This window comes from Sinocyclocheilus anshuiensis, unplaced genomic scaffold, assembly GCF_001515605.1.
Source record: "Sinocyclocheilus anshuiensis isolate Anshui unplaced genomic scaffold, SAMN03320099.WGS_v1.1 scaffold997, whole genome shotgun sequence".
NCBI lineage: Eukaryota > Metazoa > Chordata > Actinopteri > Cypriniformes > Cyprinidae > Sinocyclocheilus > Sinocyclocheilus anshuiensis.
This window is the reverse complement of record NW_015555715.1, coordinates 2,824,929-2,841,701: the sequence shown is the minus strand read 5'-3', so window position 1 is coordinate 2,841,701 and position 16,773 is coordinate 2,824,929. Positions and strand designations below refer to the sequence as shown.

General features: G+C 35.3%; 1 protein-coding gene across 1 annotated transcript in view; it reads right to left on the bottom strand.

Moving 5' to 3' along the window:
• Positions 1-6,925: 6,925 nt before the first annotated feature.
• The window catches only part of LOC107672318 (uveal autoantigen with coiled-coil domains and ankyrin repeats-like), a 16,047-nt gene continuing 6,199 nt past the window's right edge, over positions 6,926-16,773 (bottom strand). The window contains exons 5-16 of the mRNA XM_016465465.1: positions 15,321-15,378; positions 13,669-13,739; positions 13,416-13,522; positions 12,258-12,439; positions 11,693-11,730; positions 10,833-10,913; positions 10,673-10,700; positions 10,499-10,539; positions 8,548-9,741; positions 8,305-8,433; positions 7,165-7,230; positions 6,926-7,053 (exon numbers count right to left, since the gene is read on the bottom strand). Of these exons, the coding sequence (XP_016320951.1) occupies positions 6,982-7,053; positions 7,165-7,230; positions 8,305-8,433; positions 8,548-9,741; positions 10,499-10,539; positions 10,673-10,700; positions 10,833-10,913; positions 11,693-11,730; positions 12,258-12,439; positions 13,416-13,522; positions 13,669-13,739; positions 15,321-15,378 (2,067 nt within the window). The 3' untranslated portion in view covers positions 6,926-6,981. The remainder of the gene's footprint in view (positions 7,054-7,164; positions 7,231-8,304; positions 8,434-8,547; positions 9,742-10,498; positions 10,540-10,672; positions 10,701-10,832; positions 10,914-11,692; positions 11,731-12,257; positions 12,440-13,415; positions 13,523-13,668; positions 13,740-15,320; positions 15,379-16,773) is intronic.

Here is a 16,773-nt window from a genome sequence, read left to right as displayed (position 1 = left end):
GCAATGTCCGAACTGATTGCACTATATTTTATGTATAATCATTTTCTATTCTTAACTGTTTTAAATTCATTTTAAACCCCTTAAATCAATTTTAAAACATTTTCAAAGTTTTTAAATTCCTTGTTTTATTGTTCTTTTCTTTTATTTTATGTAAAGCACTTTGAATTACCATTGTGCATGAAATGTGCTATATAAATAAACTTGCCTTGCCTTGCCTTGTTACTGTTCAACATGTTTAACATCTCATTACTCCATTGTGAAGACACGTACTGTATAAATCACAGTTTTTCACTGTAGTAGGCCGACTCTGAAACCGGACCAAACAAAAATTAGCTTGAGCCTTAGTTGTAGCACTTTGAAAATTGTTGTGTTTTTATCTTTCTATGATTTGTTAGTGGAACAGCGAACAGCGGTTTCATTTTAGCATCACAATTCATATTGTATTGTTGTGTGTGATTGTAAAAGCGTGAGTGTCGAGTGTCTGTTTTCCATGTTCTTTGTCAGGAAAAGCCATGCTGCTTTTGCATTTTGCAAACAGTTCTGCTGTAATGTTAGCGAGCTCTTTGTGTTCTTGGCTTCGCTTTGTTCATATACGTCAGTATTCCTTGAATTTGCTTGATTAAATGAAGTATTTAACACAATTTTGGGTAATGTGTGTGAATATAGAATGTAGCACAAGGATCTTTGAAAATATTTTATCTTGAAATATCCATGTAGCACTCTGAATCATTTAAGACTTCTTTTAAATGAATACAATTAACAATTTTTTTCATGAGCTCAGACACATTGTTTCATCAACAGATCACAAAAGATTAAAAAGTGATTCTGCATTTATTTCAACAATATATTGTTGAATATACATTCATACATTGAAGTAGTGAAGAAAATTATTAAATTGCCATTGCAAACAAACAGTAGTAATGACATTACAGGTGGTCTAGCCAGAAAAGAAAATCTCTACAGGCCAGCATGTTTTGCCCTAATATGAAATCAACCAGCGTTTCAACAATTTCACATGTCATGGAACCATAATTTTTTAAACCAGCAACACACATACATCTGTTAGACATGTAGACAGACAGAGACCCTTGTTAACATTCAGACATCCTTCAGAACTTTCAGCATTCAATTCTCTCCAAAAGATAAACTATGTCCCCTAATCGATATAGAATGTTGTCGCCGTTTCCTAGAATCTGGACTGACTGTTTTAACCCTTTGACGCGTACGATCACACCGGTGTGATCAGTCTTGGCTGGTCCCTGAAGCGTACGATCACACCGGTGTGATTAGAACTTTCAGTGCGTCACGTCATCAACTGCTGAATTTAAATCCGCTTTCGCGCTTTAGCTGGCGCAGAGCCAGATCGGATGCGCTAAGATCACAAATATTCAGTGTTTTCAACCATATAATTCTTATTTTAGGTTTCAGACATTTAAATACACAAGCACAAGCAAAACCATACATTTACAGTTTGTAAAATGCACGCTGATGTCTATGGAAACGGCAATAATGATCCTTACAAATATAATCTGACGACATGTTTTTATTGATATCATATACAGATTGTGTAGGTAACTATAAAGTTTACTCTGCTCTTCTCCCAGTTTACCGGAGACCTACTTTAACGTGTTTCGGTAGGAGAGGATGAATTTGCATGTTGTAAAACCCACAGCTCGGATTCAGCGCGAATTAACATGGCGGCGCCCATCACCCGGTATAGATCAACTAACACGGTCGATATAAAAGTGTTTAAACTACCAAATAGATTTAATTGCACATATTTCAGAATCGGAATATCAGATATTTCATAATATAGTGAGCATGTTTTTGAATATTTTGAACAAAACAGGAAAAACGGAATAAAAGCGATCCACGTGTCATACAAATCTATTGTGGCTGCGTTGTGTCACATGACAAGCATGACGCGTCGCCATGGAAACAATAAGGCGATACATTTTAAAATAACGGTCGCCTAAAAATACTCACGCTGGGGGCTCAGCTAGAATATTTTAAACTCACGTGCGAAAGGGTTAATCCACGACGGTCCAGGCCTTGTGCAATTTCGGTTTCACTTTCCGGTTTATGGTTCAGATCCCCCGAAGAGTTATTAATTGAAAAATTGCAGAGTGCCTGAGGCTCAGACAAATTGGATTGTTGAAGCTGATTCTGTCGGTCCATGCAGATAATGTTTTGATCAACCAGATGTTGCCGTAGTTCCGTCAACCGTGCTGTCAAACCTGGTATTGGTCGCAGATCTAGGAAAGCCTGCGATAACTGCAGAGTTTATCCTGAACAGCCGCTCTTCGCTCACAGGGGTGTAGCGTAGCCGTAGTCACGAGGAAGTAGTGGCGGATTTTCTGTACATTCGAACAAAATACAATGTTTGGGGGAAAGGTCTTGTTTCTACGTTTCGGCCGTTGTTTTGGTTGGTTGTTGAGATGGGGGCGTTGCACTCAAAAGTGGAGGCGGGTAAAGGAGTTCTACAGGGGGTGGAGTTTAATACAACTCAATGACTAGAGAAGCCGTGCATATGTCACCAAAGAGAATTCTGTCGTTTTCACAGCTAGATTTTTTGATTAAAGATTAGAGGTTAAAAAATGTACTGGAGGATTGTTCATAATAAGATCCATGATCCATAACATTCATTTCATGATGGTTATACTTGAACTTCTATACCAAAGATAATGTTAAGATGCTAAGTACAGTTAAAGATTTTTAGTGACAATTCCATATTAAAATATTTCAAATACATTAAAGATATTGTTGCTGTATAGTTTTGAATGTATTATGTTCATCACATTTTTTATCTTTTGTGATCTGTTGATGAAACAATGTGTCTGAGCTCATGAAAAAATGTGTTAATTGTATTCATTTAAAAGAAGTCTTAAATGATTCAGAGTGCTACATGGATATTTCAAGATAAAATATTTTCAAAGATCCTTGTGCTGCATTCTATATTCATACACATTTCCCACAAATTGTGTTGAATACTTCATTTTAATCGAGCAAATTCAAGGAATACTGATGTATATGAACAAAGAGAAGCCAAGAACACAAAGAGCTCGCTAACATTACAGCAGAACTGTTTGCAAAATGCAAAAGCAGCATGGCTTTTCCTGACAAAGAACATGGAAAACAGACACTCACGCACAAAACTTTTACAATCACACACAACAATACAATATGAATTGTGATGCTAAAATGAAACCGCTGTTCAGAACAGCACTAACAAATCATAGAAAGATAAAAACACAACAATTTTCAAAGTGCTACAACTAAGGCTCAAGCTAATTTTTGTTTGGTCCGGTTTCAGAGTCGGCCTACTACAGTGAAAAACTGTGATTTATACAGTACGTGTCTTCACAATGGAGTAATGAGATGTTAAACATGTTGAACAGTAACAAGGCAAGGCAAGGCAAGTTTATTTATATAGCACATTTCATGCACAATGGTAATTCAAAGTGCTTTACATAAAATAAAAGAAAAGAACAATAAAACAAGGAATTTAAAAACTTTGAAAATGTTTTGCCTATGGAGAGTAATGGTCTTTGCGAATGCTTTGATTTTTATTTTATTTTTTTGCCATTAACATTTAGCTCCGTATATCAGGTAGACATGCGTTTGGATGCCTTTCAACCTAAAACAAAGCACAACCCCCAAACATGACACAGTTTTTTTTCCACCACTGAAAGGTAGCTGGCGCTTTCCTGCTCAGAAGGTAAAAGACATTAACATATAGCCTATAGATCAGACCATAGTGAGGTGTTGACATAAACACTGTTGTACAGGCCTAGAAAGTCAGGAAGGAGACATTTGAAGAAAGGATGATTTTAGACTAGTTAGGACATTCATGTGAAAAGTTACATCCCGAGCTAACTCTTCAATACATGTTTGATACTACCAATCAGGGTAACACATTGCAAACCAAATACACAACAACACAGTCCACAGACAGGAACTGAGCATGCATGTCTGGGAACACCTTCATTCACAGATAGACAACTGGACTCCATGGATCGCACTTTAACTCATGCAAGTTCTCTTAGAACTTTCTTGTTTTATTTCTTAAACTATTTTATTGTTTCTTCATTTGCATTCATGAGTGGAAAATGTGCTGCAACTCTTAGGGTCTAAAAAGAACATGCCCAGACATAACACTTTTTCAGAAGCATGGATGGATTAGATAGTTGCTGACTTAGATAATTGTTTGCCATTTTGATCTGTTGAGCCACCTGAGCAACCACTGATGACAATAACGACAAATGTTTGGAAGAGTCTTTCATCCCAAAACATAAGAGTGTGATTCCTCTCATCTCATTCATTCTTGTTCTTATTCAAAGGTGTGAAAGAACTAGACTGCTTGAAGGACCAACCCAATCTGAGATTGCTGTAACACTTCATAACACATGGTAAAACAAAAATGGTTGAATCACATCATGATCACAAAATGGCCACTGCCATAAACAGGAACAGGAGGTCAGAGGTGTCAGATCGACACAGGTGGTCAGAGGTTTCAATTTGATATCTGTGGGTCATAAACATCAGGAAACAGGAACAGGGACAGGACGTCAGAGGGGTCAATTTGACACCTGGGGTCATAAATCAATCACTTTTGACAGGTAGTCCCCCATATTTTCTTCTAGCTTGTAACACTCCAAAGAGAAAGGAAAAATTGAAATCGCATCATATGACCCCTTTAAGGAGAGTTATCAATATATTGCACGTAATTTCGAGAGTTTTAATGCATTCTTTTCTTAACTGCTTTAAGGATTGAAATAAATCCACTTAGGAAGATAACAGAAGCATGTCTTGTGTTTCCATTACGAAAAATACGTTTTTTCAAGTGTGCTATTAGTATATTTCTTATAAAAATAGGAAAGTATACTTTCAGTCTACATTTTATGTACTTCTCAGAAATGTGCTTTATGTACTTCTCTGAAATATACTTAAAATTACATTTAAGTATATTTGACATACTTAGAAAAAGTCTAAATATATTTGATCTATACTTGTGTTCTGGGAATTCATGTTTTCATTGTTATACGGTAGGGGGCGCTATTACACATCTTCTGTACAGAATTTCCAAAACACAAGCGAAGAAGAAACCGAAACAACAGACGCTTCCACATGTAATGTAGCACGATCAGACATAAAACAGCATCAAAACTGTGTAACACCTTATGGAATAAAATGTCGACCCATGAAGAGGTAATGACTGTCAAGCTTTGGGGTGTTGATCGACTCCATCTATGTTTCGATTATCATTCTGAATCCAATTCATAGTCTTTTTTTCAGCGTTTTGTCCAAAATTGTTTATTTATTTATGAAACTTACCCACATTCAAGTGTTAACAAAAAAGAATGCACGAAGCTCGAATAAAATGTTTTTGTTTACAAGCAGATACCCTGTTCTTTCTTTTGATGTTTGTATGTTCAGATAACATAGTAGTATACTTAAATTATGATGTAAAGTTCACTTAAAAAAAAACTTACGAGTATACTTGCAGTATAAAACTATATATAGTATACTATATATATAGAGACTATACTTCAGTGTACTAAAAATGCTACTACAAGTATTTAATTAGTAAACTATCAGTATACCTATAAGTTCACTTTTAGTATAGTTGCAGTACAAACTAAAAACATATGTTATACATACTGTTATACTTAAAGTATACTTTTATATACTAGAAAGTGGGCCAATTTAGTCCCAATGAATATTGAAATAGTACACTTACAAGTATACTACTAGTACACTGATATTTGTATACTTACTACATAAAGTATACTTAAAAAAAATACTTGAACTTTACTTAAGTATACTTACTAAAATAAACTTGAAGTATACTTCTTTTTGGTAAGGGTTGTGGCAAAATCGAAAATTTGTTTTCAAATATTTTTTTTGAATTGTAAGTAAATGTTTTTTAAAAATGTGTGTATATATGTAAGTCTTAGTTACTACATTTAACTAGAATGGCTTATAAAAAAAACTAGATTGGCAAAAACAAATGTAGCTACATTTCAATATTGTATAGTTTATTTTGTGGATTAAATTAGTTACAAAGAACAACATACAAGGGGAACATACAAAATCTAAATCACACCAAATTTGAATTTCAGTTTTCTGTTAAAGAATTAGCTACTAATATATATAACTTTTGAACTTTGAACTGAAAAAAAAAAGTATCACAAAAATATTAAGCAGCACTAATGTTCTTAACATTAATAATAAGAAATGTTTCTTAAGAACCAAATCAGCATATGTGACCCTGGACCACAAAACCAGTCTTGAGTGTCAATTTTTCGAAATTGAGATTTATACATCATCTGAAAGCTGAATAAATAAGCTTTCCATTGATGTATGGTTTGTTAGGATAGGGCAATATTTGGCCGAGATACAACTATTTGAAAATCTGGAATCTGAGGGTGCAAAAAAAATCTAAATACTGAGAAAATCGCCTTTAAAGTTGTCCAAATTAAGTTCTTAGCAATGTATATTACTAATCAAAAATTAAGTTTTGATATATTTATGAAATTTACAAAATATCTTAATGGAACATGATCTTTACTTAATATCCTAATGATTTTTGGCATAAAATAAATATCGATAATTTTGACCTATACAATGTATTTTTGGCTATTGCTACAAATATACCCCAGCGACTTAAGACTGGTTTTGTGCTCCAGGGTCACATTTTAGAATGATTTCTGAAGGATTACATGACACTGAATAATGAATAAAGTAGTGACTGCTGAAAATTGAACATTGCCATTAGAGAAAAATAAAAATGAAAATATATTTAAATAGAAAAGAGTTATTTTAAATTGTAATATTTCACTATATTGCTGTTTTTATGTATTTTTTATCAAGTAAAGGCAGCATTGGTGAGCATAAGACTTCTTTCAAAGACATTAAAAAATCCCATGCTTTTGAACAGTAGTACACACACACATTCAGGAACAGCAGCACAGTGAATGCTCAACACACACACTCCTCTCTAATCTTGGCAATCTGAATCAGAGCCACTCTGGCCTCTTCATCCATGTAACCCTGCAAAAGAAAACCACAGCTTCTGAACATAAATGCTACCATCTTCATGGGTCTACAGTACTTTTGAAAGCACATTAGATAATAAGACAATATACAAAAATAAAATGTTACCTGCGCTGCACTGAGCAACCGTGTTCGGTATATTGAAAGCACATGTCTATAATGTTTTTCACAGTCCTGGCAATAAGAAAGGAAAACAAGCAGTTCATAATGCATTGATTTCTCTTCAGGTTAAGAAAAAACAATACTGCATAAACCAACATTTCATTTAGAAATGGACAATACAGGTTATAAAGTGCTCTGTTTTGTTGGATTACGGTAAAAGCATCTGAAAAACCTCTCCAGCCACCCATCTCATGGATGTCTCATGTCCACTGATGCCCTTGTTGCTAAGAAACATGCTACTGTAACATATTGCCAGTATATTTCCATCCCCATGGAGCTGAACAAAAGATGTCTGTCTGTGTAAAGGCACAAAAACTCTACTAGCAGACTGAATTTAAATTTGGTGAATTTGGATATGCTGTGCTTTCTCTTCTCCACAAAGACAGCACAAGCAACAGAATATTCCTTAAATCAAAACAAAACATAATTTAATAATTAAATAATAATCAAACTCTGTTCTTAGTATCACAAATTCACTTTGTATAAATTTGTACTCATTTTTATACCAGATCGTTTTTTTATTGTCTTGGGTTTCTTAAATTTATTAGTTCTTGTTTTATGATGTTGTATTTTTGTGCAGTATTTTTTAACCCAATTTTTATTTTCTCCAAGAGGATTATTAAAACTGTAAATTGAATTTGTTCACTCAAAAATGAAAATTCTGTCATAAATTTCTCACTTCATGTTGGCCCAGATTCATTTTGTGTTCCACAGAGGAAAGAAAGTCATATAGGTTTAGAACAAAATGATTATGAGTACATGATTACAAATTTTTTTCTTTTCTGTGGAACACAAATATATTTTGAAAAGTGTTGGTAACAAAACAGTCTCGTTTCCCATTGACATCCATTGTATGGACAAAAAAAAAAATACAGCGGAAATCAATGGGAATCAAAACTGTTTGGTTACCAGCATTTAGAATTTTCAATTTTGGGTGGACTATCCCTTTAATTTTTGGAAAATTAATATACCAAAGAATCTTATCACAACCCTATACAATTACTCATTTTGAGCCAATCTGCACTAAAATCACTGAGGTCTCTAGTTCAAGAAAGCATCAACAAAACAAAACTACCCTCTACTAACCTCTAGCTGCTGTTGTAGGATGTGGACCTGAGCCTGGAGAGAGCTGTCAGACTGTGATGGCTCACAGGAGCTGATGGGTTCTGATATGTTGACCTGAGCCAACCTCTGTCCCTCATGCTCCACTGATGACTGAGACAGAGAACATATGTAATTAAATTTTTACATTTTCTGAAGGAAAAAAATAAAACAAGTTTGATGATCTGCAAGAAAAATGAATATAACAAATATGCAAGCAATAATCACCTTTTCAACTTGATCTTGCAATGTGCTGCCCTGGTCTTCAGTTGTGCTACTTTTGCTCTCTATTTCAGTTGGCTGCACATTTTTCACTGCACTTCTACTGACTTCACATTCTGCTCTGTCACTCCCTGTAGAAGAAGACACTTGGTTATGCTGTACTTGACTTGTGCATGGCTGTCTGTGTTCTTCTCTCTGAATAACCTCATCCTTTATGTTTGAGATGTTCACACTGGCCTGGTTTTGTCGCTTCTCCATCTCTTCAAGGGCCAGTTTGAGTCGCTCCACCTCTTTCTCCTTTTCCTCCACTAAGGCAACAGGAACAAACCTAGCCTGCAGAGCCTCCTGGATGGTGTCCAGCTCAGTCTTTTGTTCTTGAAGTTCTCTCAGCAGGCTCTGGTTCTCCTCATGGGCACTCTGGTTCTTCTGTAGAGACTCGTCAGCTTTGGTTTCAGCCTGTTGCAGTGCTTCTTTCAGTGAGCTAGTTACGACTGTGTGCTCATTCTTGCTAATGTAGTTCTCCAGATCTATGGTTGGTTCACTGGTCTCTGTGGTGAGGTCAGTCATGGTGCTCTTCTCATGAGTGAGGCACCATTCTGATGGGGTCTGAGCTTCTTTACACAACATCTCAGCTTGCTGTGTCTCCATTTCCGCTAACCTGGTCCTCAATGTGTTTATTTGCTCTTCTCTGCTGAGGAGCTCATGGGAAAGCCGACTAAGTTCCTGCATTAAGGAGCTCTGGTTCTCCTTCTGCTGCTCCACCTCCCTCCTGCTCTGGATGAGCTCCTTCTGCATCCTCCCCAGTTCAGCTACGGATGCCTCTCGCTGACCTTTGGCCTCTTGGAGCTGGACTCTCAACTCTTCCACCAAGTGCTCCCTGACGGCCACTAGATGAGCTTGCATCTGTCTCACTCGGTTTTCCGAGCCGGCCATCCTCCTCTGCACCTCGCCCAGGGCCTCCTCCAGCTCCCATGACCGGTTATGGGCCGCATGCAGAGCTTGCTCACTGCTTCTCCTCAGTCCTTCGTACTCCTGAGCACGCAGAGCCAGCGCCGTGTCCAGCCTGTGCACCTCCGCCTCTGCTGCTTCTTGCCTCCTTCGTGAATCTCTTAGTTCTCTCCTAAGGACCTCCACCTCACCAGGCAATAACTCCATCGGAGCAGATCTCACTGGCACAGGAGCTGACTGTGCAGGCCTGACCTGAATAATTCACAAGGGTAATGATGAAGTAGGAAATAATTTGTTTGTCTATTTTAATTCAACTGCAGTCATTTTTCATTTTGATGAGAATAAGATGTAATATGGTTCATGTCAAGTGAGGATATGACTCTTTAATCTCTCATTATAAAAATGACTTAACTATATTAGATGGTGCACCGCATAAAAATCTATATTATATTAATAAATTATTACTATGACTGTTTATTATATATAAAAATATAGAAGGAAAACATTATATTCTCAATTTTTGTATCACAAGTACATTTATATTTATACTGGAAAACACAAAAAATACTCAATGATTGATTGGTTTAGCTGTGAAGACCTTAATGTAAAACTTAGTTTAATTGCCTAATAAAAGGACAAAGTGTGCAACATATCAAGGTCACATACTTAATATACATATTAATGCCACTGACATTGAAAGAATAGTTAATCAAAAGCGAAGATTTGCTGAAAATTGTTAAACGAATTTAGAGAAATGTAGCATTACATCACTTGATCACCAATCGATCCTCTGCAGTGAATGGGTGCCATCAGAATAATACACAGAACTCCAGTCCATCAGTAAACGTGAAGCGAAAAGCCTACTGGTGAGCAAGTAATGTAATGCTAAATTTTGAAGAAACAAACTCATCTACATGTTGGAATGGCCTGAGGGCGAGTACATTTTCATCAAATTTTCATTTTTGGGTGAACACAGCAGACACAGATCAAGTCAGGTTAGACGGGGTACCTGTGTAGAATCCAGATTCTGACTTTGATTGGCACCTTTTCCTTCAGGGAACAGAAAACATGTTTAAAACTTTAGAGCCCAGACCTGAAAAGTTTCTGTGATATGACTGATTGCAATCCTGATGTTCTGCCATGATAAAAAATAAACTAAATAAAAACACACATCCCAAGTTACCTTCAGTAGACTGACTGCCATGCTCCCTCTGTAATTCAGACACAACCCTTTACTGGTGACACTCACAACTGATCACAGGACCACAATCAGCTTCACGAGAGGAAAATGACTGCCTGATAGCATAGCCTTAATTTAAAAGTTATCCCCTGAAGAAACTCACTGTTAGTGGCTCTGACAAAGGTTTCGCAGTCTTTACTGATCCTGCTTTGGTCCGGCCAATTCCTGCTGATGGGGGTTTAGCCTGCATTTGGAGAGAAAAACACTATGATACTCAGAAACATCATCTGTGCTATTTTATTGTAGATACACTATTAAAGGAATATTCAGGGTAACTAAATGTCTATGTACAGCATCACTGACTTGCTTTGGCTGCAGAGCATATCTTTTTTGTTTATAAAATTATAGTTGGTTTGGGGCTGTAAGAAATGGTTCCCGTGGTGATACTGGATGAATATCTCATGGTTGGAAAGAACTCTCAGCCAATCAGATTCGAGGTAAAAGTTAAAACTACATACATTTTATTATATTTTTTAATTTTGTTACGAGATGATATCATGATGCATCTTCAAATGTTTATCCTTCTTCACACTGAATAGTGCAAGCACTTCCTTATGTCTACTAAATCTTTTTTTTCCCAGTAATAATACAGCAAACAAAACAAATCATTTTACAAATGTATGACTTATTCACATGAGCATGAGAATCAGTATTCCTCTCCATCAACAGCTGCTGAAGAACATTAAATTTCATCAAATTGATTTCCATCATTGCAGAGACAGAGACAGCGACACCAATCGTTGGGTATTAGGATGGCTCTAATTAAAGTGTACTGCGATTAGTGTTTCAAACTCTAGATGGCAGTAAGTTCAATAAACAGATTAACTCAGTTTGAGTGCAGCAAACCAATGACCGTTTTGTCTGCTGTTGACTGCATTCCTGTCTAAAGAGCTTGAACTTGACTGCAAATATGCATGCAAATGCGTTTAAACCGTTAAACTGTCAGCTAAATGTCAATGTTACCTGTTGGATCTGATGTGTAACAGTTGCAGTTTCTTTAGCTGAAAACAAAATTGGAGAAATATTTTTGCACATGATGTTTCTGTTTTTAATGCATAACATTTCAGATAAGCATTTGTTGCATTTAATTATCTGGAGATATTAAGGCTTAAAGGGTATGATATGCATTTTTCAGGGACCCAAGTGACCTTCTTACAAAAAGCATCTGATTTGCTTGGAATAAGCCTTTCTCTTGGAAAGGCCTCTCTATTTAAATAAGAAGACAGTCCTTGGAAAAGGAAGACAGACCAGTCACCTCTTGAAAATGATTTCCTTTTAGTGTGCTGGTTGATACGGCAGGTGTAAATTTAAAACTCAACTGACCTGCTGTCTACAAGAGCAAGTTCAGTAATTGCTACATGTAAGGATAAAAAGACCACTATTTTGCAATGCCTTTCTGAAAAAAAAAACAGCCTTGCTGGTCACAAGATTATATGGTGTTCTGACACAGTGAAACAACATTTAATTTCAATTTATACATGTATATTGCTAGAAAACGGGGAAATTTGTTTGACAAGGAACAAGTTACCTTTAGTGGTTGTTTCCAAGGCATGTTGTACAAGTGTGATCAAGTCTTGTTTCTGACTTAGTCTGGCATAGTGGTAAGCATCATGGCCATTAAGGTCCACTGCAGAAACATCTGCCTTAGTCTTTAGGAGAATCTCCACTGCTTCTTTACAGGAATTCTCACAAGCTAAGATTAGCGCAGTCCTAGTCAGAACACACATACACACACACACATACAGAACAAGTGAACAGGTCAAACAAAACACAGAAAAACATGATCGATCAGTTGGTTTTAAACTAAGGCCATTCAAACGGATTCCTTCTGCAAAGCTTAAAAATATCTTTACTTGCATGAGATTTATGGAAATGGCTTATCAAAAGCAGTTCATGGCTTGATGTCCTGAATTATATTATTATATTATTTATTAAATAAATCCAACACTGTTCCTGACGTTATCGCAATGTTATCGCTAAAGCTTCATGACCTTGCTCACACAGAGTATCTTGTTACTTGTGGTGTTCAAAAATGAATGACCTACAAAAAATTGCTCATAAATTTCTCATTATGCTATATTATTAGGATCCAAATATTGGATCAATGAGGCCTATGAACAATCAGTTCCAACAGAAGTACCCAACCTGTGCTAACTGAAAAAAAATGAATCCAAGATTTGGTGATAATATAGCATAATGAGAAATTTACCATTTTTACAAGGCCGGTCATTTTTGACCATCAGCACGTCAAAAAAGACTAAATTAACTCTGGCAGCCTTATAACATATTTTTTTCAAATATTGATAAAAATTGTTGCTATTTTATTGAATGCTGATTAAAAAAAACATATAAAAGTATATGGTGAAGCTTCACTGCTGCTTTCTGCATTCAGTGTACAAATGAAACTGTATGCCACTTCAATTGAAAGATGGAGAAGATGGTTTTCTTAAGGACACTGGCGCAATGCAGCTGGGATGACCTGGGATGGCCTTTTTCATATTAGGTTGCAAGCTGATATACTGATTCACATCGGTATATAGACTGGAACTGAATATAAATATGCATTTGTATTTAAAATGTGATCTTCCTCTTCTGGCATGTTGGTTATACAGATTTGATTTATACAAACTTTTTATGCATCATTATTAATACAGAACATAAAATCTGATCATTTTTAAATACTTACTTGTTTTGCTTGTCTCGAAGAACAGTGCATGCTCCATATTGCACAAGCATCTGGCATGCTCCTGATTGGCTCATCTTGGCGGCAAGCAATAAGGGCGATCTACCATCCTAAAAAAGGTACCAAAAGTCAATGCCACATACATTGCAACACCTTTTCGGTTTCAATTTCAAAATCAATTCTTTTATCTCCCTTTCTCACATAGCTTCTTACACAGAGTGCAATGAAGTGCTGTTTCAAAACCTATTTTACTTACTGCGTCGACAGCATCAATAGATGCACCGCTGTCACAGAGCACTTTGATGGCGGATTTGCAGCCTACATATGCTGAAAAACAATAACAAGACACAAGACGTTATAATTTTCCAATCAAACCTGACAGCTTGACACTATATCTGTCCTTGATGCATCAGCATGTAGTAATTGAAGAATTTATAATGAAAGATCTGTGCAAAAGAATAACAACAATAAATCTGACACACACCCAAATGCAAAGAAGGAAACTAAAAGAACTCAATGTCAAGAGCCTCATTTGTGGTATGTTCTGTATGCTTGTCATCTGCAGATAAATTATTTGTATGGCAGTGAATTGAATTAAACACTTCTATAAGATGTTGCATAGGGTCATGCTCATAAAAAGTTTATTGCTTTAGAATCCTAAAACGTGTACATACTAGGGGTGTGCGATATATATCGTCTGCGATAATATCGTAATCGTTGTTTTAACGATGTGCGATTTCACATTATCGAGTATTTTGCAATAACCATTCAAAACATCCCTACAGAGCGCACGCATACGTCTAGACTAGCAAAATACATGTGTGTAAATACATCTAAATGCCACTTCAGATGCAGCTTCTGTGTTGATTTCATTTGCTTGGTAACAGCCCAAATGTCTTATTATTCTAATTCCCTGATTAAATGTAAGAATTTGACTCAAAAGATAATGGACACTTTTAGAAAAAATGGCTTTATAAAGGTAAAAATGCCCATAAAATGCAAAAATCAGTTTAAACTTATTGGAAAAGATTAATTTCTATCAGTATAAACTGACCACCACACAGAATATGAAGAATATTAAAAACATTAGGAGTCAGCTGTCTTCGGCAGTCCTTAAGGTACCAGCACAATAACACACTCAGCAAAATATCGTCTAATTATCGTTATCGATAAAATCCCAGAAAATATCGAGATATAATTTTGTCAATATCGCACACCCCTAGTACATACATGTTGTATAGAATTCCAAATCTAAGACCCTAAGAGTTTTCGAATCTAAAAACATACCAAAGATCTGCTGTCCAACATTACAGTGTGGCATTAATATGTGTTGCTGTTATGCAGTTGTTGGTGGAACGCTTTATATTAACTATACATAGTTTTGCCGTCTTCTCAAACCAAAAAGCAAGTCTGCTGTCAAGCAGCAATCATCTTAAAGGCTATGGAGCACATGCAAGTCTTTTCTAAATAGTGGATTTGGGCTGAATTAAATAATCTTTCAGGCTTCAGCAGTGAGAGGACAGTTCAAGAGCAGGGGTTGTTACTGTTTTATACTTTCAGGATTTTTCATTTTGAAAAAGTTATTTGCAGTGGTCATATTGACCAGGCTTATCAATAATAATAATAATAAAAAACAATATGAAGCTTTAACGATACATTGTGGTCTGCAAAACAAATGCAAATGTTGTATTATAAATTATGAAAACTTTACTAACATTTTAAGTGGAATAATACAAATAAAATAAAAAATAAACAAAACTAATGAAAAATAAAATTAATAAAATATTTTAAATGTAATTATTTTATTTTATTATGACCGCTTTAAATGTCTAGACCTAATATTTTCCATTAAAATACTATTCAATCAAATTTTCTTAAACATCTTAAAAAGCAAAGAAATCCACATACCTGCATCATGCAAAGCCGTACGGCCCTGCAGGTCTGTACCATCAACAGGGCATTTACACTGTTGTAAAAATAAGGTAATTATTAACACATGCACATGAGCAATATTATACATTCTGATTCGAAATAAAATGTGTTTTAAAATCTTAAATATGACCCTGGACCACAAAACCAGTCATAAGGGTCAATTTTTATAAAGACTTTAAGAAATGTTACTATAACATTTTCAGAACTTAATTCTTAGAACATATTTTTTGTTTATATTTTACGTTTTTACTTTTTAGTTGAATAAATGTAACTGTTTTCGCAAAGAACAGATCGCCAATTCTGACCAATCTGAATAAGTGCATTTGGAAAATACAATTATTTGAACTAAATCAATTAATGATAAAACTATGCCATAATTTATTTATTTTTTATTTTTGGCAGAAATCTGACCAGTTTCATTCATATATGATTGACATTGAGATGAATAAATAAGCTTTCCATTGATGTATGGTTTGTTAGGATAGGACAATATTTGGCCGAGATACAGATACTCGGGATATACTGAGTTACTATTTGAAACTATAACCGAAACTATACAGAGATACTACCTGAGGGTGCAAAAAAAATCTAAATATTGAGAAAATCGCCTTTAAAGTTGACCAAATTAAGTTTTTAGCAATGCATATTACTAATCAAAAATTAAGTTTTAATATATTTACAGTAGGAAATTTACAAAATATCTTCATGGAACATGATCTTTACTTAATATCCTAATGATTTTTGGCATAAAAGAAAAATGTATAATTTTGACCCATACAATGTATTGTTGGCTATTGCTACAAATATACCCCAGCGACTTAAGACTGGTTTTGTGGTCCAGGGTCACAAATTATTTATTTAACAGCTTAAGTTTGGTTACATATTCTTCTGCTCAACAAGCTAAGAAACTGAAGGACATATTGAAGAGAATGTAAATTGCATAAATTCCATATTAAAGCACATGCTCTCATCATGCGTGCAAATGTACATTTGCACTTTGGCTCAATCATAAGATTGCATTTGAATAAGCTGGTATGTAATTTTCACACTGATGCTTAGGGTGCATTATATTTTTCTTCTATTACTTCTTTTAATACTTTATATTGTTCATGGTTTTAATTATTTTGTTTTTGCTACTTTAATGCAATTGACTGCCCATTGAAACTCATTTGCATTAATTTCCTTTTCATTTAATTACTGAGCTTTATGAAAGAGAATTCATATTTCATACCAGATAACACGCCTCACACTCTTAATGGCACGTTTGTGAGCAAGATAATTGTTGCCATGATACAAAAATGAGAAGTAAATTGCTCCAGCCCTGCCTTAAGCACACAGCTTTATGTGGAGATCAAAAGCACAAGAAAGTCCAGAGAAAGAAAAAAACAAATAAACAAGGGCATAAAGCATAAAACATAGAGGGTAGGGA